Here is a 22356-nt window from a genome sequence, read left to right on the forward strand (position 1 = left end):
CTTCGATTGCGTCTGCTTTCTGTGCAACTTAGATGAGATGTCAGGGAGAAGTTTCTTACCGAGAGGGCGGTGAGGCGCTGGAGGTTAAAGGCCAGGTTGGATGGGGCCCTGGGCAGCCTGAGCTGGTGGGTGGCAGCCCTGCCCATGGCAGGGGGTTGGAACTGGGTGATCTTGAAGGTATTTTCCAACCCAAGTCATTCTATGGTTCTATGAAAAAGCTTTTTGCAATTCAGCTCCCCATAACCGAGCTTGATGCCTCCTGAGAAAAACCTTCCTCAACTCATTTATACTGACAGCTGGAATCCCAAACAAGATTTAAAGCTTAATGGAGTGAGACGCTCCGTATTGTAATTAACGCTGATCCAGAAGGAAAATACTGGAACTATAATTAGCCTGTAGCCAGTTGCAGAGGAAAGTGATTACGCACAAGCTGGAGGCCCGGCTAGTTTGCGTGCCAGGGAAACAGCAATTTGGGCTGGGAGCTGCTTTGTCCCACAGAGGGCAGCAGCAGGCAGGAGACTGGCTGCATCTGCTACTCAGCCGTGGCTTGAAGCCACATTTGTGGTGAATCACGGCACAAACAACGCCGGGGAGGGTTGCAGGAATGTCTGGGTGTGCTTTGCAAGGGTTTTTCCAGGCAGGTAGGTCTCCCCATCTGTCTGGCTGCATCCAGATGGTACCGCTCCGTCACCTTCACTCTGCTCCTACATTTGTTTGGTTTCTCTCCAGCGCATCTCAGTGAACCGTGCAATGTTTGCAGATGTGCTCGTGTGCAGGAGGTAGAGGTATGGTGTGCTTCCTGTTGGCTCTGGCCAGTGGTGTTCCCTTTCCCCTGCCACATTCCTCTTTCTGTGGCAAGGCTTTCTGCCAGAGACCTTTCACTTTCCTGACCATATTGTGGTCTTTTGTTCCCTTTTCTGATATCCCTGCTCCAGCTGACTGCAGTGGGCAGTTCCTGTGTTTTTGGCTGCTTGCCTTTGAATCAAGGCTGGCAGCTCGTCTCCTGACATCGCCTCAAACCGTGATGCTCTGGATATGCAGCCCTGCTACACCTGACCTTTGCTCATCTTCCTTTTGCAATACTTCCAAGCACCTTTCCCAGTGGAGTGTTGCAATTATAGAGCCAAAGTAAAGAGCTGCATACTTCTCCAGGGGGAGAGCAGGTTTGTGCTCCTTTCATCTAATAGGAAGTTTCTTCTTCCCTTGCATATGCAGCACTTTCTTGTGGCGTGCAGTCATCACCGGGATCATTCCCTTTCATTTCTTTCAGCGTTTCCCTTCTTGCTGCAGGAAGGCCTGTCTCCAGTGATCAAAGACAACTGCAGGAGGAGAATGAGGAAGTAGAATGCTGGGGAACAGAATAGAAAACTTGGTTGGAAGATCTCTGCTTGGAGTGAGACTCAAGGAAATGCATACCCATATTTGCTGCCTGTGTTGTTAGCGTCGGGGTAGCAGAAGGTAAACTCCTGCTGCTGTTAGGAGTAGGGATAGAAGCTGAACTCCTGGCTGTGGCCCGGGGGCTGATGTATTATGCATCTGGGTAAGCCAAAATCAACACAGGGAGAGGAAGATCTGCCAAGTCAGAGTGAGAAGAGCCTGGAAGGCTGTAAGGACCACCAGGGGGAGCATTGATGAAGTCATTCTCTGTGCAGCTTCTAACTGGAAAAGATGCTTTACTGATAAGGTGCACTTGGGATTGAAGTGTTGAGAGAGGCACTCAAAGAGGTGAGCAGTTTCACCTGTTCTCACTCCAGCCCCGACTTGCTGTCTTATCTGGAGTGGTTTGAAGAGATGTAGTTACAAAACACAAGTGTTGGAAAGAAATGCATCCAGAGCCTGGATTTTGCAGAGGGACAGTTTGGCTTTAAAGAACAGCAGGAGGGAGAAGGAGAAAAATCCTATTGCTAAGGCATTTTTCACAGGCAGCCAGGCATGGTTTGAGTAGAGACCCACGACATGATACGAAGAATCCGGGAGTGGATTGGGGAGCCCAGATGCAGCAAATCCCTGAGCCCGTCTGACAAACACATCCCTGCATTGCGGTGACGACGAAGTGTGTGACTTAGCAAAGCATTTACTGGGGATGTGTAGTTCTGCAGCAGCCTGGGGAGCGCAGAGATGCAGCCTTGTGCAGTCTCTTCTCCCAGTGCAGCACAGGGAGGAGGCATTCCCACTGCAGGGAGCCCCGGTGCTGTGTGCTCGTGCTCTTGGCTTGTGCTTGGAAGCTGGGTGAGCTGAACAGACACTTTTTGGCCTGGGATTGAAAATCCCACGTTGGCAACAGTCCTGGTTTGGCTGCAGCTGCCTCATGTTCCCCTGGAAACTTTAGTGCTGGCTCAAATCTGGACTGCGAAATGGCAGGAGCGGTGGCTCTGTCTCCAGCCTGGCCATTCATCCTTCTCTGCTTGCTGTGGATCCAGTGCCAGGGCACAGCAGGCATGAGGCTAGGAATAAAAAGGGAACTGAAACCCAGGTGGAGGGATAGAGTTGTGTGTGTATTTCTCAAGGGTCATCCCAGCCTTTTGTGCGCTCTGGCTTGGTGTGGCAGATTTCGTTCCTGTGGACAACTTAGGGACAATGTGGGCTGGGTGCTGTTCCCAATAGACTCACAGTGTCACCGGGTGTTTAACTCTGTGGTTGAGAGCTGTGCCCTGCTCCTCACTCTCAGTGCCAGGAGCAAAACAGCTCAGTCCTGTAAGCCTGGATCTCACTTTTGAAGTGCAGTCCCCTGCAGCAGCTGCTGGAGGCAGCTGGAGCCTTTGTTTATGTGCTAATCCTTCTCCCATTTCCACTTTTCCTCTCTGAAGAGGGAAAATGTCACAAAACAGGTTGAAGATGAGTGGGTAGGGTGTGAGCGTGTGCTAGGCTGAAACTGGGAAAGGTTCTGTCTGCTGGGCAGGGCTGAGCATGCAGCGTGACTCAGTGTCCCAAGCCCCATGCTGTGGGTTGCTGGCCATGTTTGACCTCCTGGCTTGTGGGGTGGGAGAAGCAGTGATCATAGAACGATGGAATACTCTGAGCTGGAAAGGACCCATAGGGATCATTAAGTCTAATTCCAGGTTCAACACAGGACCAGTCAAAAATCAGACCTTATGTCTCAGACATAGCCCTGTCCAGGTGCTTCTTTAGCTCTGGCAAGCTCAAGGCCACGACCACTGTCCTGGGGAGCCTGTTCCAACGCTGTGGTAAAGAACTTTTCCCTGATATCCAGTCTGAAAGCCCTGAAAAACAGGAGGGAATCTAGTAAGCAACTGGTTCACAGCAGCCCAGCAGCCTGCATTTGGGCCATCCATTGACTTTGGACTCATCTTTGGGCTTGGAGACCTAGCGATCCTTCCAGCGATCCTCTCCCATCCATTTGCTGGTGGGCAATGGGCTCTCTCCAGCTCTCCCTGAGCTGCTTCCTTGGGGAGCCGTGTCTCCATTAGAGCCATTGAGGAAAGATTCACACCCCTTTCCTAATGAGACAGAGTGAGTAATAGAGATGTTCCTCAGGGACAGTGTTGTAAGCGGTGCTGCATGCATGGTCAGGACCAGAAAGCAGGTCTCCACTAGCTTCTCCCTGCTATTGTGCAGCAGACATGGATGCATGTCCCATCTTGACAGCAGAGATAAGTTATCTGTGTGGTGGTGGGAGCTTATGTCGCAGCTGCAGCCACCATTCCTCGCATTGTTCTTATCAAATCTCTTGGCTTGCCAAGTCCGTTTGTTGCACGCTGAGTGGCAGTGTGTTTGGTTCTCCATGCGATAAGATTTGTCTGGTGTGAGTTGTGTCCCAAGCATTTTGCTTGTAGTTCTCTTCCCTGCTCTTGGGAGCAAGTGATTTCTGTCCAGGAGCTGGACTACAGTTAGGGCAGTGTCTGCTTCGAGGCTGCAGAGCGGTGCAGAGCAGCACAGAGATGTGCAACCAGTACCTGGCTTGGCTCTGCTGGCAGTGGTGGGGAAAATAACAGCAGCAGAAGGAGCCGTGGGCTGGAAGGGAGGGAGACAGAGAGCAAACAGTGCAGCACAACCACTGAGAGCGCAAAATAAACATCCTCTGTGGCCAGGCAAGGGCTTTTATAAACTACTGACCATCTCGGCGGCTGCGTGAGAAGGGTCAGAAATGGGAATAAAGGCTCATGGGAGCATCAGGAGAAGGGACAGCATACCATATGGGACCGATCAGCTGAACAGCATGTCCTCAAGTGCATGACATGCCTAGTATAGCCCTTAAAAAGGAGATTTGATGTTCCAGCTGCTGCTGATCGCCTTGCGGTACTGTGCAAGCTCTCCCTGACCCTGCAGGTCAGCTGCTGGCTTTGAGAGCTTTCTTTGAGACCTTTGGGAGCTCTGAGCAAGGCTGTGGCTGTAGTTCTCCCTGTGCCTGCACGAGTGGAGCCTCTGCACTGTTCCCTGGAGTTCCTGCAATGCTTTCAAGTGTATCTCACTTCTTCTCCACGTGGCTTGCTCTGGATGTCCATCTGTTTGTATGTTACTGGTGCCCTTTGCTCTGGTAGCAGGGAGGACAGGAGCAGGGCAGCGTCAGTTCTGTGGGCCTGAGCTTTTCTTAGGTCTCCTTTAGATGCTTGCAGTTCTCTCTTTAGAAGCCCATTTCCCGCACTGAGTCACTCATTTTGGGATTTTGCTTCCCTTTTTTTAGAGCTTTCTTTGCCATTTCCATCTGGTTTGGTTTTTACTGTTTCATTTTGCAGGCCCATCAAAGGGAATGCGTTCAAGCTAATTTCAGAGCAGCAGTAGCAGATAGTTTCGACTTGACAGCTCCTTCTTCTGCAGACCTCAGCCACAGCCTTGGATCCAAAGCTCTTCCAGACCCTCTCAGAGCTGGTGGGGTAAGGTGGCTTGCTGCTGGCACATATAAGAGTGAGGAGAGAGACCTTTTTCTTTCCTTCTTTCCAGCCCATGAGCTGTTAAGTCTTGTGGCTTTTCATAACTTGCTATTGCTCCCTTAGCATTTCTTTCTCTCTCTTTTTTTTTTTCCAGTGGATGAGCCACCCTTGGCATTGCTCCCCGTGCGTGTGACTCAGACAGATTCTGCTTGTCTGAAGGATTCCTGCAAATCCTCAGAGTTGTCCAACCCGCCTCGGCACAGTTCTGGAACCCATGAGAAAGGCAATGGGAGTGAGCTGCACAGCACCAGCAGCCTTGTTCTATGGCAATGGGCATGAAGGCTCTGCCTGCCCTCCCACTGCACGCCCTGGCTGTGGTGTGGGGCTGGATCCCAGCATGGCTGCTCTGAGCTTGATGGAAGGAGGTCTCCATGGACGTTTTGTGTATGGCGCAATTCTGCTTTTCTCTTCTGCTTGTTCAAGTTCCAGCCAGCTGGCTTCATGCTGTCTCTGCTGTGAGAAACGATCCCCTTGAATTCAGGGAAGTTGGGCTTGGGGCGTCTTGGAAGTCCCCTTGTTTCCATTGTTGGAAGGACACCATTCATTTTGAATGCCTCTGGTTTTTGAATTTAATTGGAACCACCCAATGGCTAATTTTTTACAGAGGCACTCAATGCCTTAGTAACTTTACTTATAGCAGATAGTGCAATGAGAGATCGGCATCTCCAACACCTGAGCTGCATTAGCCAGGTGAGCCCAGCTTCCTTTCAGCTTCTAGGACAAGCTTGCAGAGCTGATTTTTAACCTTACAAAATCAGTCCATGGGAGTGAGAATCCAAACAAGAAGAGCTGCTTCAGGGTGTAAGCTTGTGTGTCCATGCCTCTGTTTTCCTATGTGCAAGATGAGGAGCCTGGGGATCATATTCTTTTGGCATAAGGAGCAGAAGACCTCACGAAGCTGATTCTCTGTAGAAAGGTCTGTGGAAGAGACTTTACTGGTTTAGCTAATATCACATCCAGCAAAGCAGGGAGATCCTAAGAAATATGAGAGTGAATAAAGCCATGAGCCTTATACGCGTCTTCTCGTTTGCCATTATGGAGGCAAGTTTTTAACACAAATGCATTTTTATCTCCAGGCGTGCTTTTGAAAGCCTTTCCCACAACCAACATTCCTGACATGCCCCATGAGGGAAAGAATTAGAGAAATGAAGGCTGGAAATGGAACTGGGTGGCAAGTAATCAGTCCCCTGACCTCTTTTCCATACATTCTGCCAGTTCTTCTGTCCCTCGGGCAAGCTGAGGACCCATAGCACATGACTCATCTGGTTGCTTGGGTTGATGTCTGGTGTTTTGAGCCAGCTTCCATGCATACCTCTTCCCTCCTCTTCCCTTCCACGACTAATACCCCACAAAAATGCTGCCACACACTTCATTGCTTCCTAAGGGGGATGTTCCCTTGAAAGGCAGAAGGCCGTAACTTGGCCCTGGGGATGGAAACCATCCATCAGAGCACATTTGAACTCCCCATGGAGATGAGAGATGTCGGTCAGTGTGGCACCTTTCTGACACAACAGGGAAAGAGATGGAGGGTGAGGCTACAGCCCTTCCCTCTGCTCTTAATCTGCTCCACTGTTTTGGTGCTGGTCCCCCTTTTCCCTCCTATATTAGAATTGTCTCTTAGCTACGTCCCTCCTCCTCTGCATTTCCCAGAACGTTAGGAAGAAAAATTGCACTGTACAGCTGAAAGGTGATGCTGATAGAGCTCTACCAAATGTTGGTGTTCTCTAATCCCACATTTCCAGGTTCAGAGTGTGGATGCTACTTTCATACTGCCCAGAGGGGAGATGATGCACACCCAGGGAGCTGGTACTTGCAGAGTGGCAGGGCTTTACACCTTGTCTTCCAGTCCTTTGTTCTTTCCCGTTGTAGTGGATCTAAATGTGTAGGATTTGAGTCCTTCTGTAGAGGACCCATCCAGTTAGGAAGCAGGTTAGTGCTCACAGGCACTACTTGTGCTCATCATGTGCTTTGGCTTCTGCATCTCCTGGGCAATCCTGTACACACCCACCAGATCCACAGACCTGCTTATCCAGTCTTTTACTTACCTCAGTGCTTGGTGAGGTAAGTACGTTTTGTCCTCCGTTAGGAAGCTGGCTGGCTGACAGAGCTTAGGGATAGGTTGGGTGAAGGTTGTGGCATTATCTGATGAGAGGCAAACCAAAGCCTCCCTGTTGCAGAATGGTCCTTTCAAAACTGCCTTTGTTTGTTTGTTTTGTGACTGAGGGAGATAGAGGTGAAATCCTGGGCTTAGCCACTTGAAATCCACCTCCAAGGCAGGAGGCTTCATCAAAAGAGGGAAACTGAGGCAGAAAGGAGCCTCGGTGAGGTCTAGAGGGAGGAAATGTTACTGGAGCCTGAATGAGGTCAGAGAACATGGTTTAAATCAGGTCACTGCTCGATATTTATTGTGTAGGGTTTTTCTTTTTTCCTTACTCTCTCCCTGAAATCCTTCCCCAGAGGCTATTCAAGGAAATAAATAGCCAGTGGAAAGGGACAATAGCTTGCTGTGGAGTACAAATTATATGAAGCAGTAGGAAATAATAGCAGAGTGAGCAGCTGCTGCTCCGGGAAAGGAATGCGTGCTCTCTCCAGCTCCTCTTTGCCTTGAACGGGTGCCGATCCTGGTCTGCAGCACAGACTCCTTGGTGCCTCGGGTGCAGATCCTGGCAGCCCACTGAGGAGGGAAGTGTTGGTTCTGGCATATAGCGTGGTGGTAATGGTGGTGGCAATAGGTGCTGCTGTCAGAGGGCTCTGAGCCCCCATTGGTGCTGCTGGCGGCCTGAGGCCTCCCCAGGACTAGAGGGAAGGCCAGGAAGGAGTGTTAACTCCAAGCCATGCCTTTTGGGACTGTCTTCCTCTTCAGAAACATAGCAAGGCTTCTTCCAGCTCCAGTGATGTGAATGTGGCCATCCCACACCAGTGTAGGCCGGCTGCCCTCCAGCCAGAGTAGACGTGGGGTGGACCTCCAGGTCAGGGGGTTGTATTTCTACTTGTAGGATGATCTCTTTAGAGGTGAAGTGTTCCTTGGTCCCTTGCACTGGTGACCACCAGCTTCTACACCCATTCCTTATGTTCTCCTCACTACACAGCACCTCTGCCACCTTTGCAGACGCCCTGTAGCCAGATCTCCTCTCATTTTGGGGTTTGTGTTTCCATCACATCACCATTTCCCCAGGCTTTCTGCTTTGTGGTGTCATTGGGGGAAATAACCAACCTCCAATTGCACTGGAGGATTTCAGCCTTCCTGTGGCCCTGTAGGTGTCTGACCCTTCCTACGTGGGGTGCATGAGCCAGACCATCTGCACAGAGCTGGCTCCTGACCATGCAGAGGTTGCAGACGAAGGAAGTCTCCAGCCCTGGCAGAATTGCTGCCGGGTTTCCCACTATTGTTCCCAGTGGCAAATGGCAAAGGGGTGAACGCCCCTGCTGAGCTCTTGCAGGAAGGGGGTTAATGTTATCTCGAGGAAATCTCACAGCCCCTCTCCTCTTTCCTGCTTGTCTCCCTGCCTGTGTATATTCTCACATCCGCAGCTCTGCACACAACTCTCTGCACAAATGGCTTTCCCCATCCCTGGGACATGTGCTGCTCTCCTTTGTGGGCAGCCTTACCCTCTGCCAGGGGGATCAGTGGGCTCGATAAAGGCAATGTGAACACGTGTGTGTGTGTGTAGGATGCACAGCAGCATGATGGCAAACAGACCTAATGCTGGAAACCACTGTCTGTATGCAACCATCCATAGCACCTGCTCCTGCCAGACCAAAGTTCAGCCCTGGGGAGTTTCATCAGCAACTTCAGCAACCTCAACAGTAAATAAATTGCCAGATCCTGCTGGGCTTTATGACCCACTGGTCACAGATAAATTGGAAGTACCTCCAGGGAAGGAGTGCTTATCAGCCTTTATCTCTTGTCACGTCAGGAGCCTTTGGGGAGGGCAGGAACTGCCTCCCAGCTGCTCTCTGCAGGGATGGGGCTTGGGAGGGGGGGTTGAGGGCCACAAGAAAGAAAGGAGCTGGGAAGCTTTTGTATTTTGGCTGAGCTGTTACACCAAGAATAAAAATTAATGCGGTGGTCACACCTCCATGGCAAGCTAGGGAGCTGCTTGTCCTACCTGGCTAGAGTAGCACCACTAAGGGCCATGTGCACTGGTGCCTCCATAGGGAATTGAACAAGAAGGCTGGTCCCTAGGTATGTGCATGACTCAAAGTCTCCTGAATAGGTTAATATATAATCCACAAGGAAGTGAAGGGATGTGAGGTCATCTATATGAAGCATTTCTGAGCTAAACTGCTGGTGTCTCCCTGCCTGCTGACTGCCCTCCAACAAAGATGTCTGTAAGGGCTTCTGGTCCTGTTTGCTATTGCCCAGGGTGGTCAGGCTGGCGTGCAGTCAGCGGGGCTGAATGAGGGGTGGGAAAAGGCATGACGAGCTCAGCTTTCACTCCTTGCATTTCTTGGGCTATGAGTGTTGCTGTCCACTGAATGGGGTGGTTGGAACACTCTGCTTGAATCCTTCTCATGCCTCTGTTTTCATATTCCATCTTTCCTTGTGCTGAGGGCAAGCCTGTTATCATCTCCTCTCTTTCTCATTCTTTGTCTCCTGCTGCCTCCACTTAGCCCACTTATTGAGAAGGCTGTGGTTTTAGGCCATGAGAGGAACCTCTACTGAGAACAGTAGATGTTCTACTGACTAGGACACCTTCTCCAAGCAGTGCGGTGGCAGGGAAGGAATGGCAGATGGGAATTCACTGACCCTTTTTTATCTCTGCCTCAGGGAATGTTTGAAATGTTCAACCTGGATTGGAAGGTTGGGGGTGTGATGAAGATCAAAGGCCATATATCTGAGGATGCTGAAAGGTAAGTACAAAAAAAAACCCACCTCAACTCACTGGGACTGAAGGTGAGTTCATGAGCAGGAGGTGTCAAACATCTTCACCGCTGATGGAGGCTTTGGGGGCAGGACTGTGTGTTGGATCTTAGCTCTTCCAAGACCCTGTCCTGCTCATGCAGCTGACCTTCCTCCTATTCACCCACAGCTTTGCTATCAATCTCGGCAACAAATCCTCAGATCTGGCGCTTCACTTCAACCCCCGTTTCAATGAGTCTGTCATTGTCTGCAACTCCTTGTGCTCTGACAGCTGGCAGCGGGAGCATCGTGATAAACATTTCATTTTCCACAAGGACTCCACTGTCAAGGTGAGGGCTCTGCTGGTACGGGATTGTGAGATGGTGGGAGATACCATGGTTAGGAGGTTCCTGTATCCCATATCATCCCACTTGCCTGCTCAGTGCCTCCTTTTCCCTTCACTGCTCCCTTATCCTCTGGCTTTTTGGTTCTAATTGCTATTATTTGCTCTCTTCCTTCAAATCAACAGTGGAACTTTGTGGGAGCCTTCTCTGTTTCAGGCTTTAGAACTGCTTCCAGCCCAGGGATGTGTGTGAAAGCAAAGGTGATCTCCAGGAAGCAGGATCTTGCTGCTCTGTACCTTATTTATCTCTCTAATTGCCCCCTGTGCAAACACAGGTTTTTAGCCACGCTTGGGCTGGGAGCAATGTGGTGCCCTATCTTCTCTGGTCCTCAAATACTCTTCTATCCTAACTGCTTTTGGATCCACACCGACAATCTGTCCTCCCTCTCCTCCTGCCAGGGATGCTGCCTCACTCTGTCCTATGTCCCAGGATGCTACTAGGGCTGTATTTAGGTGCAGACCCCTTCCTAGGGCTGTGGAGAGGAGTCTTATTTCCTCAATCATGGCTGGATGTCGGGGAAGCAGTGGAGAGGTGACAGCTTTGGGGATTAGTCCCTTTTATTTGCAGTGATCAGTGATGAGTTCCTGTTCTGTCTGTTTGAGCATGTTTATGGCTAACACTCCTTTTTCCAGGTAGTAATGAGGGCAATAAAGCATCAGGTTCATTCTACTCTGTTCAGATCTAAGCCATGTGGTATATTCAGCAGAGGCAGCATTTAGGTTTATCTGTTCCAAGTTTACAACCAGAATTAGCTGAAACAGCCCCAGGAGAGATCCTGTCCCCAGGTCATAGTCTGATTGCCAGCTCAGACCCTCAATATCAATGGCTCATTTCCTGCAGCTTCCCCAGCACAGCCTACAGACCAGGCCTCACCCTCGTGTGTAGCATTATGCCTTTGTAGTGGATGCTTACCTCTCCTCTTCAATTTCTGCCCTCCCTTCCCTCCCTCCTTGCAGATCATCGTGGAATTCCTGGGAGACAAATTCCTGGTGAAACTACCAGATGGGCATGAAGTGGAGTTCCCCAACCGGCACGGCTATGACAAGATCAACTACTTGAACATTCATGGAGGATTCAAAGTCATCTCCTTCAAGGTGGAGTGATGAGTTCCATTTCCTAAGTTCTAATAAAAACCCAGCTGGGACTGCTTGCTCCAACTGCTCTGGCTTCTATGAGGTCTCTGGCTCTGTGGCTCTGTGAGAGATGCTGGCAAAGACCGAGCTTTGTCCACTAACAGGAAAGGAAATAGCTCCTAGATAAGGTCAGGTGCTTTTCTGGTTCCGACCAGGATGTGGGATTGAGCAGATAGTGCACAGGGCAAAGCATGCTGGAGGTGGGGTTCAGGAGAAGGAGAAAAAGGAAGATAGGATATGATTGCTCAGGGAATGCTTGTTGAGCCTCGTCACAATGCACCATTTCTTCTTGCACCCACGTTTTTGGAAGGGGGTGGGGGAGGAAGGGGAACAAAAGCACTGATGTGAAAAATGTGGCATTTGGTACCACAAAAGTGCATAATTAAACATTAGGTTTGGGAACCTCAGGGCATTTGTTCACCATTTCCTCTTGGCTGCTTGCTTTGATAGATAGATGGAAGGGCTGTGTGCCCTTCTGCTGGTATAATGCCAGGCTATGTGGGGATGGGAACACAGGCGTGCCCCAATACTGGCATTCCTGCAGTGATAAGGGGTTGTCTCTGGCTTTTCCCCTTATCTCACCTCACTTATTTGCTGGTGCATTCCAGATGAGTTACCCATTACTCCAACATTGCCTTTTTGGAGGGAAAGTGAGGCAGGGGAGAGTGGTAGGGAAGGAGGAGAGTTTTTAGGTGGGTTAGGCAGCTCCCACCTGTGTCTCTCACATGGGACCTCAGGCTATTAGCGCTTGATTATCTGATGCTGCTGATCTAATTAAGAAGTATCATGCCAGTTGCAGGCAGGCCTGGAGTGTGCTGGGTCAGTCCTGTTCCCAGTGTCCCTGGGGAGGGAGAATGAAATATGCAGAAAATGAGGAAGCAGAGAGATTGCAGTGCCTCTAACAGCGCTGGGAGGAAGGGCAGGAGGAGGCTGAATGTGAGGAAAAGCATCACCTCCTTGCCCTCACTGGTCAATGTGTAAGCGATGTTTATGTTAAACAGAAAGCTTTGGATGAATCATGGAATCACAGAATGGCTTGAGTTGGAAGGGGCCTTAAAGATCATCCAGTTCCTCCCCACTGCCATAGGCGGGGATGACACCTATCAGCTCAGGCTGCCCAGGACCCCATTCAACCTGGCCGTGAACCTTCAGGGATGGAGAACCCACAGTTTCTCTGAACGTTCTGTGCCAGCACCTCACCACTCTTTTTTTGAGTGGTTTTGAGATGAGTTTTCCTCCTAACATCAGTTCTATATCTTCCCTATTTTAGTTTAAAAGCATTCACCCTTGTCCTATCACTATCACACTGTGTAGAATCAGTCCACCTCCTGCTTATAAGCTCCCTCACTGCAGCCTTCTCCATAGGAGGAGAGGTGCTGGGATCAGAGTGGCTGGGACCAAAGTGGCAAGGGAAGATGCCAAGGTCACTACAACTGAGGGAGGAATGCACCAGAGAAGTTAGTATCAAAACTGCTTTAATAAGGACAATCATAAGTGCAGGGATACAGAGTGGAGGCAGAAAGGCTGTTCCACAGATGTGGGTCTTTGGTCTGGAGCCTGTACCACAGTCCAAGAAGCAGAGAACAGGGAGCTCATCCCGAGAGCCGTCTCCCTGGCACAGGCTGGATGCTGACCCTGCATGGCCCTGCTGAGTGCTGGTGGTTGGAACTGGGAACGTGCTGGCACTGCTCTGGGGGTGCTGAGGGAGGAGGGCTTGCCCTTAACCTGCCTGCAATGACTGCCTGGCTCCCACATACAGCACGTGCATGCTGGAGCCTCTTTATTCTGCTAAAGGACTGGGCAGTGGGTGAGCCACGTAGGAGCGCAACCCAATGGCATCTCCCCCCACTGCACACCCCCGTCTGTTCCAGAGAACAAGGAGGGTGCTGTGAGGGTCCCTCTGGTGACCTCAGCCCCCAAACATCTCGGCTCCACACCACGGCACAAAGGCGCTTCTGTGCTGGGTGGCATGGAGGCCGCTTGTCCTAGGGTGGCTCCATCACCCGGGGATGCTCAGAGAACAGCACTGAGCATCCTCCATGCATGTCCTTGAGACAAGGCACTCTGCAAAGAGGGGTGTGTGTGTGTGTGTGAGGGGGGGGTGGGTAGAGGGATGAGGGTGGGGAATAATGGCTGCAGAGAGGGAGTCTCCTTGTTGTGAGGTGGGTTGAAGGGAAAGGGAGTTTTTAAGGCAGTATTTGGAAGCCAGACAGTCTCACCTCTGGCAAACCACAACGTTTCTCCCCCTCCTTGCTGCGAGGGTTGGACAAAGAGACTTCCTCAGTGATGTCCAGCAGCATAAGGTGAGGGGAAGGTCCCCCGAGAGGAATGCTGGCTGGGTGCCTGGTGCAGCCACTGCCACCTCCATGGCCACCACTGCCTTCTCGGGGCAGGGCTTTGTATCAGGGATCAAGCTCAGTGTCTGTGAGCTCTCTCTCTGATTCCTGTCTGTCACTGTTGCTTCCTTTCCTGAGCAAGCTGTTTGCTTGTGGGGGGATGTGGGCTGGGGTGGGAAGGGGCTCAAGGGTTTCTTTGGCACACGGGAATGTCCTTTTGGCACCTAATGGGGAAGGGGAAGGGCTGTAGCATGGCACACTGCAGTGCACGGCCCTCACCCATCCCTGCAGCACCCTGCCAGACCTGGGGGTCCTGCAGGAGATGGGGCCCCCTTCTGCCCACCTTATACTCCACTGCCCTATGGTGAAGGCCAGGAAGTTGCCTGCTGGGTCTGTCACCAGAGGTGGGGGGTAACGAGGAGTGTGATGACCGCAGCACTAATGTCTTTGGGAGTGGGGCCACGATGGTGGGATGGCCACTCACACCTTGACTTCATCGTCTTCCTCCTCCTCGTCGGCATACTCAAAGGAATTGCTGCGCCCCCCCCGGGTGCCAACGTGCCCCTCTTGCAGGCTGGGGAGCTCGTCTTCCTCATCCTCCTCCTCTCCTTGGTCCCAGGTGTCCTCTGGAGACTGTCTGGCTGCTGACACTTGTGGCCGCCATGAGTTGCTGCTGGGGCTCTCCCAGGCAGCCCGTGTCCAGCCTTGCCGAGCACCCTCGCCCTTCTCTGAGCTGCGTGGGGTGCTTGTCCCCCCATAATGGCGAGCCAGGACCTGGGCTGCCCGCTCGAACTCCCCTGCCTCAATGGAGCAGTCGTTCCAGTGCCCCTGCCATAGGGTCCCTCCGGGCACTGCCCCCAGCCCTGAGGCTCGTGCTGGGTCCTCCTTGCGCTGCTCAATGGCACGTGCCTCTCCATTGGCACGGATGGACAATCCCAGAAGTGAGTTGGCTTGCCCAGCGTTGTCCCAGAAGCTGGGTTTTGCCTTCAGCTCTCCATGGGATGTGTTTGGTCCTGGAGGGACTCCGTCCTTGGTCCCCTCACCATGTGGAAGCACACAGCTGCCAGGTGGGTCTCGGCCATCCTCTGCTACCTCGTTCCCATTGGTTTCAGAGAAGCTCATCACCTGGAGGAGCTCGCTCATGAGAGAGGGCCCCAGGTCCAGGCGGAAGGAGAGCAGGGAGTCTGAGCGTTCCAGCTCTTCTTCCCCAGGGAAGGTGCTCTCCTGGGCCTTTTCCAGGCGAGGGACACGAGGGATGGTGCAAAATCCAGACTCCAGCCCTGCAAAGAAGTGTCGGTTGATGAGCACAGCCAGAGTGCTATGGTGGAACAAAGCCTACATGGCCACGGGACAAAGGATGCTGATGCCAGCACAGGTTGGTGGCACCGGCCAGGTTACCTCCCTTACAGGGCCCAGTGACATCACACTAGTGCAGCCCAGGGTGCTATCTCCAAAGCCCAGAGCTGTGGTCTTCTGGTGGGCAGCAGGCACGGTAAAAGGCTGATGGGAATGGAGCCGGGTGGGTGGGACCAGGAGATGGCAGCATTGCCTCAGCTTGCCTTTCCCTCTGAGCCCAGCCATGTCCCTTGGTTGCCACAGGCACCCAGACCCTCCTGAAACCTTCTGCCTCAGCCCCTGGAGAAAAGCTGAGTCACAGCCCCTGGCTGTCCCATCCACCCATCCACAGCCCTTCCAAATGGGGCCTTTCTGAATGCTGGCCAGTGGGATGAACAGCAGGAAAGGGAGGGATGAAGACCCTCGAGGGACAGATAGAGATGGAGGGATTGGGACAGCTGGGGGCTGCTGGGGGCTTCAGTATGGAGGTGGAGATGGCTGTGCCGTGGCATGAGCATTGCCACAGTGGGACATAAGGGCAGCTGGGGCCTAGCCACCACCCCAATGCTGCACTCACCGTAGGTCTGGTGTGCTTTGGAGAGTCTGTTTGAGGCACTCTTGAAGGAGAACTTGCTGGTCAAACCACTGTCGCTGTCATACGCTGCCTCGTTGAGCTGTGGCAGCGACACAGCATTCTTGATGATGGGTGAAATGGCCGGGGGTTCAGGTGATGCCCCTGCCTGGCTGCTCCCGCTGCCCCGTCTCCTCTGCGGTGTCCGTCGGACGTGCCGCAGCGTGCGGGCAAAGAAGTTATTGGCCTTGGCTGGCTCAGCCCCACCATGGTTGCTGAGGAAGGAGGTGTCCCCAAAGACATCACCGCCACGCCCCACGTGCATGGTGTGCCGAAAGTCCCCCAGTGGTGGGCTGATCATGTCCGGCGTCAGCTCCGACTTCAGCCGCCGCTTGCCATGGGAGCCCGACACCCAGCTGAGCACTGGCAGCTTCCCCAGGCTCATCTTGATCCTCCTTGTTTCCTCGCCTTCCAAAGAATCAAAGGCCAGTTTCCAGCAACGGGATGGCCCGTCACATCCCCATCACCAGGGGGAGCGACTCGCCTTGCCTTGGCTTTGAGCTGGTGGCAATGCTGCCTGCATCCGTGTCCCTGCCCTACGTTACGCTCATGGAGTCACCCAGCGTGGGGATGTCTTGTAGCCTTGGCAGGGATGAATCCCTTCAGGGAACTTTCTCACCCGGTGACAGTGATGGTGGTGGCAAGCACGTGTCCCCAAGAGGGTCTGTGGTCACCCCAGATGCTGCTGGAAGCTGATCTGATGTTGGAAGCTGGTGCAGAGTTGGGTGCTGGGAGCTGCAGCGTGGCAGGTAGAGCTCCTTGATTCCTTAAAGAAGAAAAGAAGGAAGGTGAAGCCCTTGGAGAGGATTCTCACAGACTCACTGGGTTTCCCCCTGGGAGCAGTGGGGCTGAATGGCTGTGGGGAAGCGTCCCCAAGAATGTGCCCTTCCCTCTGCCCGCTGCAATCCTGGCTGAGGATTTCTTCCCCATGCCCTGCCCCACAGGGGTGAGAAACCTCTCCCTGCTTTTCGCTACTAAGACAAACCCTTCAGGAAAGGGTGAGGCCTGAGGTACGGCACAGTTCTCAGGGAGGAGGAGGAGGAGCAGAGAGGGAAAAATGCAATATTTGTGTATTGGTTTGTTTGTCCTCCCTTGGCTGGATCGCCAGGTGCTCTGCTGGGGCATGAATGCAGAATGGAGCAGCTGAGAACAGGGGGAGGCAGGCAGTGCTGGAAGCTGCAGTGCTGGGGCAATGACCGCAGGGCTGTGTGGCCTCTGGGGGAACAGGACATCAGTGCTGGGATCTGCATGGCCCCAGCAATATGTGGTGGTCAGGATGCCAAGGGCAGATGCAGAAGCCCCACACAGCTCAGCCCCCACTTGCCCAGACCCCCTTGTTGCACGTCTCCATCAGTCTCCACCTGCAATGCCCTCTGCCTTCTGGCTGTGTCCCCAGGTCACCTTGGAGCAAGTGCCAGTGAGCCCTGGGCACTGGGCTGCTCTCCTGGCAGCACATGTGTTTTCCCTTTGCCTTGTTTGCTCACCCAGGGCCCCTCTTATCTGCCAGGGGTTAATGCCTGGGAAAGGAAAACACACCTCCCACCGTGGAGGCTGCCACCATTGGCTGCCTCCTTTGGTGGCACTGGTGAGGACACCAGGACCGTGGCAGCATTGCTTCCTGCCTACCCCCAGCCCCTCGGCTCTTGTGGCTGTGCGAGGCCTCGAGAGTAGGGGACACATGGCAGGTTTGAAGAGAGAGGATGGTGGGGAGGGACATTTCTCTGGCACAAGGAGCTGGGAGCAGAGGAATAACACCTCTCCCAGCTCTGCAGACACCCAGAGGGGACCCTTGGCTCTCCACTACATTGCATTGCAGGAACTCATGATTCCCAGGGCAAAGGCTGAGCAGCGCTCTCCTTTCCTCCACTGGGCAATGGGAGCCCTGTCCAGCTGACTGGCTGCCTAACTGTCTGTCCACCTCCCCCTCCCCAGCTCCCTGCTGTGGGAAGCCCCCTCGCTTCCATGGCCGGGATCCTCCTCTTCCTCTTGCCTTGTGTCCCCTCTGAGCTCGGCTGGTTTCCACTGGTTTTCCACCCGCCAGGAATGGCCGGAGCTGCTCCGCTCACTGGGAAGAGCGGAAACCAGCAAAGGGGGGGGGGGGGGGGAAATAATCCAGATGTCTTGTTGGCTAGAGCGGCTGAAAGCAGCCCTCTTCCCCCCTCCTCCCCCCCTCCTCCTCTCCTCGCACACACCCCAAGGGGACAAGCTCCAAAGAGGGAGAGGAGAAGTCTGGGGTGGTCTCAACAAGGGGGATGAGGGTGGAAATGGCTGTGGGCGGCCGGGAAGCCTTTCCCAGCCTTTCCCGAGTGCTGAAAACTCCCTCTCCCCAAAGGAGAAGGAGAAGCAGAGGCTCCTGCAGCGGCTCACTTTGTTCTGGGACGGAGAAAACTGGAAGAAACGGGGTTTTGGGATCCATGCAGGCAGGAGGGGGGCAGTGGGCTGGGGCTCTCCCACAGTCCTGGAGCAGCGCCTAGCAGTGGGTGAACGATCTCGAGTCCAGCTCCTGTGCTGCCTGCTGCTATGTGTATATTTATATCTCTGCCTATAACAAGGGTGGTTTTTTTTGCAAGCAGGCGCTCCGGGACGTTTCCAGCCATCCCCTCCCTACTCCCTCTCATGCTCTCAAAGTCCCAGATTAAAGCTTCTTGGGGTTAAGAATAGTAGCAATGACAGAGGGGTGCTCCGCTGCTCTCCCCCATCCTCGGGTCCCCTTCATTTCCCTGCTTCCCTTTCTTTGCTCCCGCTTTCCCTTCCTTCCTCTCCTCCCCGTTTCCCGTCGCATTCCTGCCTTCTCCCTTTCTTTTTCCACATCCTCCCTGTCCCCATCTCTTTGCCACCCCTCCCGCTTCTCCCAGCTCCTCACCCTCCCCCTTACAACCCTCTTTTCCCTTCTCCTCCCACACCCCCCCCCAATCTCTCCGCACATCCATACCGAAATTATCATACTAATACCTCTTTCTTTGGCCACTTTTTTTTTGTCTCCTCCTCCGGCCGAAAAGTTGGGAGTCGCTCTCCGTGCGTCCCTCAAAGTTGGCTGTGAGGGCAACCAGCGTGTCCCAGCGGGGAAGGAGAAGGGGAGTGTGTGTCCCCCCCCCCTTATCCCACGCCCGTCCCCATAAGCTTAACTCCCCAGGCTCTTTGGGATCCTGACGCCCCGGTGCCACGGGAGCGAGGGAACGAAGCTGGCGGGGAGGGGACGCGGAAAGGAGGGGGCGGGCTGCGGCACCACCGAGCCAATCCTCGTCCCAGCACGGAGACCGGAGAAAATGAGATTTATTCCAACTATCCAGGACAGAAAACTTCAGGAACTTCTCTGCCTTCCCCCCAACCCTCCCTCCCCGCCCTGCTTCCCCCAGTGCCATTTCCTTTCCTTCTGCATTGGCTGCCTCCCGCTTCCCCCCGGGTTAATCTGGGGGATGGGGGGGAAAGCCCAGGTCTCTGCTAAGCTGCTTGGAGAAGGCTGGCAAAGGAAAGGTGTTTGCTTGAGGTGTGTGAAAGCCCTTGTGATAACATGGGGCCATTCCGGATCATGTTGGATGGGAAGTCCCCAGCACCCACAATATCTGAGCTGCCAAATCAAATGGGGGGAGAGACCCAAGGTCTGTGGGTGTGCGGTCACACCAAGACCTCTATGCTGTGTTGGGGTGAGCACTGGCAGGGTAAGAGCCTCCCTGCAGGCTGACCTTAGGGTTGTATAGGCATCATGGGCTCAGGATAAGCATTAGGAGGTCAGGGCAAGTATTATGGGGTAAGGAAAAGCGTTATGGGGTTGGGACAAGCATTACGTTGGTGCCTTAGAACACCACCATGTGAGGATGTGGCATTAGGTGTATTTGAGGAGTTTCTGCCCACCTGTGGGACACTGCAGCCCTCCACATTTCATTGCTTTGTCCCTTGATGGTCACAGGGCAGAAGAGTCTACCAGTGTCACCAAGGGGTTCAGAGCTGGTGGACGCAGTGTTGCTTGTGTCCTTGGTGATCCCATGGCATAGAGCTGAGGCTCAGTGACTCTCCTGGGACCGACCCTTCCATACCAGGCCAGACACCAGCACTGCTCCCAGCCCATGGAGGAGAAGGGAGGTGGCTCAGCTGATGAAGGCGAGATGGGACTTGTTGGGGTGAAGCTTAAGGAACGACAAAATGTCTGCAGAGATGTTGAAATGGAGCCTGGCCTCTTGCTTGGCTCAAGTGGCCCTGGGCAGGATGGACAACATGTTCTTGGCCATACAGCTCAGCTCTAGCTCTGCTTCTGGAGGAAGGAGACCACGGCTTCTCACCTAGGACCATCACTACTGGTGGAAAGACTTCTCTGTCTTGAACCTCCCCTGACACTTTTGCTTCTTGAGGATTCTCAAATAACCCAACGTTTGTTTGCAGCATGTGTGCAGCTTGTGATAATGAGAGGAAGCTCTTTGCTGGAGATGGGCTTCATGCCACTTCCCAGGGGCTGTGGGCTGAGCAGCTGGGTGTCTTGCTCATGGCTTAGAGGCAGCCATAGGGTTTTGGCACAGCATCAGCCTCTCAGCCTCAGGCTTCTGCCCTGTGAAATGGAATGGTTGCAATTTCTACCTTCCATGAAGGCCAAATGCAATGTTGATCATGAGTATGAGGCTTGAAATACCCCCAAAACACCAATTTTTGGGGTATACCTAGAGGGTCCACAGCTTGGAGGGCGATGGAAGCTCAGGTGTGATAGGGACTGAGCTATGCCAACAGTGATGAAAGGAGAACCCATGACCTAGTTTGTCCCCACTTGCCAGAGCTGTAGTGGGCACATATATCCCACCCAGAGGATGTCAGACAGGGCATCTCATCCCTCAGCCTCATCTCAGTGCCCTGTGGTGGGGGCTGTGGAGGGGAGCAGCGTCTGGCTCCGCTGGGGAATGCAGAACAAATCTCTTCCAGATGGGGCAGGGGCCACGCTCAGCTCTTTGTGGGTTGCCCCCTCCTCCTCCTTCTTCTCTTCCTCGCCTGTGATCAGAGCATCTCTGTGCACTGGGCCATGCTCTGTTCCCAGGAAAGCAGCTGGAAACCCCCTTTTCCTTCTCCACAAACCTTGTGGTTTTGTGTCCGTGCCAGCCAAGCTGTCCCTTTGGGGATGACGTTGATTTGTGTTGGAGACCTGTAGGGTAAGTTCTGACTCTAGGACTCAGCCCTCATCCCTTCCATTGGACACAAAGTGATGTGAATAGCCCCACTATACCCTGGCTTGGGCTGTTTCCACCTTAATCCCCCTCCTTGTCTGTTGAGCTGCCTGGAAAGTGAATCTGTATAAACCTGCTTCCCAGCCTCTCCTTCTGTTGTACATCTGCCCCTATCTGTACCTGCAAGAGAAGTAGTGGGTCTGGATGGTCTTGCAGAGCCACTGCGGAACCCCTGGGTGCCCAGAGCGATAGCTAATGGCGGGACCCCTCCCAGCCCCATTGCCCCAGACACTCAGCTGCCTTATTTACCCTGAGTCACCTCTGCCTTTCATCCTTCTGCAACACCCCAGGCAGTGCTACCAGTCTAGCCGTGGTGGAGAGAGACCGGCTATCCAGCTTATCATTGAGCAGATGAGTGGCCCTGCAGCTTCCCTGGGTGCTGGTGATGTTTGCTTTGATTCCTGCAACATCAAAGTTGGGGCTGTGCAAATTGACTCCCCTCCTCCTAGTGCTTTACCCTTAGGGCAGAGTACTGCAAGGCTTAAGTGTTGCTGGTGTGACAGGGAAGGAGTGAGGGATGTGGGGATATGGGCTGTCCTGGTGTGGTGAAGGAGGCAGTGAAAGACCTTTCTCAGGACGTGAAGATGCTCCTTCCATTTTGCTTTGGGAGAATGTAGTGAGAACATCCCAAACTGGGGATGGGGCATCCAGCCCTGGTTGCCTGTACCTCTTCCTAAGCCCCATTGCTGGAAACGTGCTGGGAAAAGATTGCAGAGGGGAGGGCAGGCGAGAAGGGGCTCCTGCTCCGCACACCAGCAGCCCGTATCCTGTTGCTGCCTAGGCTCCCCGGCTCATATTTCCTCATTAACTGGGAGTGCTGCTCGTTTGTGGGCGACCTCCAGATGTTTCCATTCTTCTCACAGCAACCACGAGGGTGCATAATATGCAGGCTGGGAGGTGATGCTGGCAGCCTCTGTTGTAATGGGAGGCCAGGAGGATGTGCATCCCGCTGTGGGTCCACGTTCATTCACTGTGGCATTGAGATGAGCAGGCTGGGATGGTAGCACATCCCAAGGTGGGTGATGAATGAATCCAGTGTGGTACCCTATAGCATCTGCCTGTTAATTCCCTGCTCTGATGCCAGCTCTGTAGGCACCACATCACCATCACCCCATGGTTTCTCCATTGGGATGGTGGTCCTTCAACCTGGTGATGATGCCTGGGAGAAGGATCCTTGTGCTGCGCCATGGATGGAAAGCAGGCAGCAGAATGGCACCCACAGAAGGCTGCTTTGACACTGTAGGAGCCAATTTCTGCTTTGGGGCAGGGGGGAACAAAGGGAATAGGATCAACCACATCCTGCTGTTTGGTTTGCAAAGGAGAGGGTGCTTATTGCTGGGGAGTTGGGCCAGGAATGTTAAACCTTGGGGTTTACCAAAGCCCAAGAGGAGGTAGGGACAAATTCTCAGGCCTGCTGCTTCCCTGCCCTCTGCTTATCTCCTCCTATTCCAGATGTTTTCATCCTTCTCCCCCCTTTTGCCCATGGCTTTCTCCTCTCGTGCTTGTGCACATGGGAATGTTGCAGGTAGAAGATGGAGATGCAAAGTCTGGCACAGAAGGGAGAGAACGGGTGCTTTGGGA

General features: G+C 53.3%; 2 protein-coding genes across 3 annotated transcripts; one reads left to right on the top strand and one right to left on the bottom strand.

The window, feature by feature from the left end:
* The first annotated feature begins 9115 nt into the window (after positions 1-9115).
* On the top strand, positions 9116-11308 carry LGALS2 (galectin 2). 2 transcript variants are annotated; one of them, XM_015862627.1, is made up of 4 exons: positions 9116-9221; positions 9661-9743; positions 9923-10082; positions 11093-11308. In XM_015862627.1, exons 1-4 carry the CDS (start codon positions 9216-9218, stop codon positions 11237-11239), a joined length of 396 nt encoding a protein of 131 aa, XP_015718113.1. In that variant the 5' UTR covers positions 9116-9215; the 3' UTR covers positions 11240-11308. The 2 variants fall into 2 exon arrangements, with proteins under 2 accessions (XP_015718113.1, XP_032300795.1); XM_032444904.1 differs by lacking the exon at positions 9116-9221 and adding an exon at positions 9230-9306 and having other exon boundaries at positions 11093-11287.
* A 1419-nt stretch (positions 11309-12727) lies between these two features.
* On the bottom strand, positions 12728-18836 carry CDC42EP1 (CDC42 effector protein 1). Its single transcript, XM_015862614.2, has 3 exons — positions 18524-18836; positions 15518-16337; positions 12728-14885 (listed from the first exon to the last, which is right to left on the bottom strand). The coding sequence occupies exons 2-3, from the start codon at positions 15954-15956 to the stop codon at positions 14086-14088; spliced, it is 1239 nt and encodes a 412-aa protein (XP_015718100.1). The 5' UTR covers positions 15957-16337; positions 18524-18836; the 3' UTR covers positions 12728-14085.
* Between the last annotated feature and the right edge of the window lie 3520 nt (positions 18837-22356).

Source organism: Coturnix japonica, chromosome 1, assembly GCF_001577835.2.
Source record: "Coturnix japonica isolate 7356 chromosome 1, Coturnix japonica 2.1, whole genome shotgun sequence".
Lineage (NCBI taxonomy): Eukaryota > Metazoa > Chordata > Aves > Galliformes > Phasianidae > Coturnix > Coturnix japonica.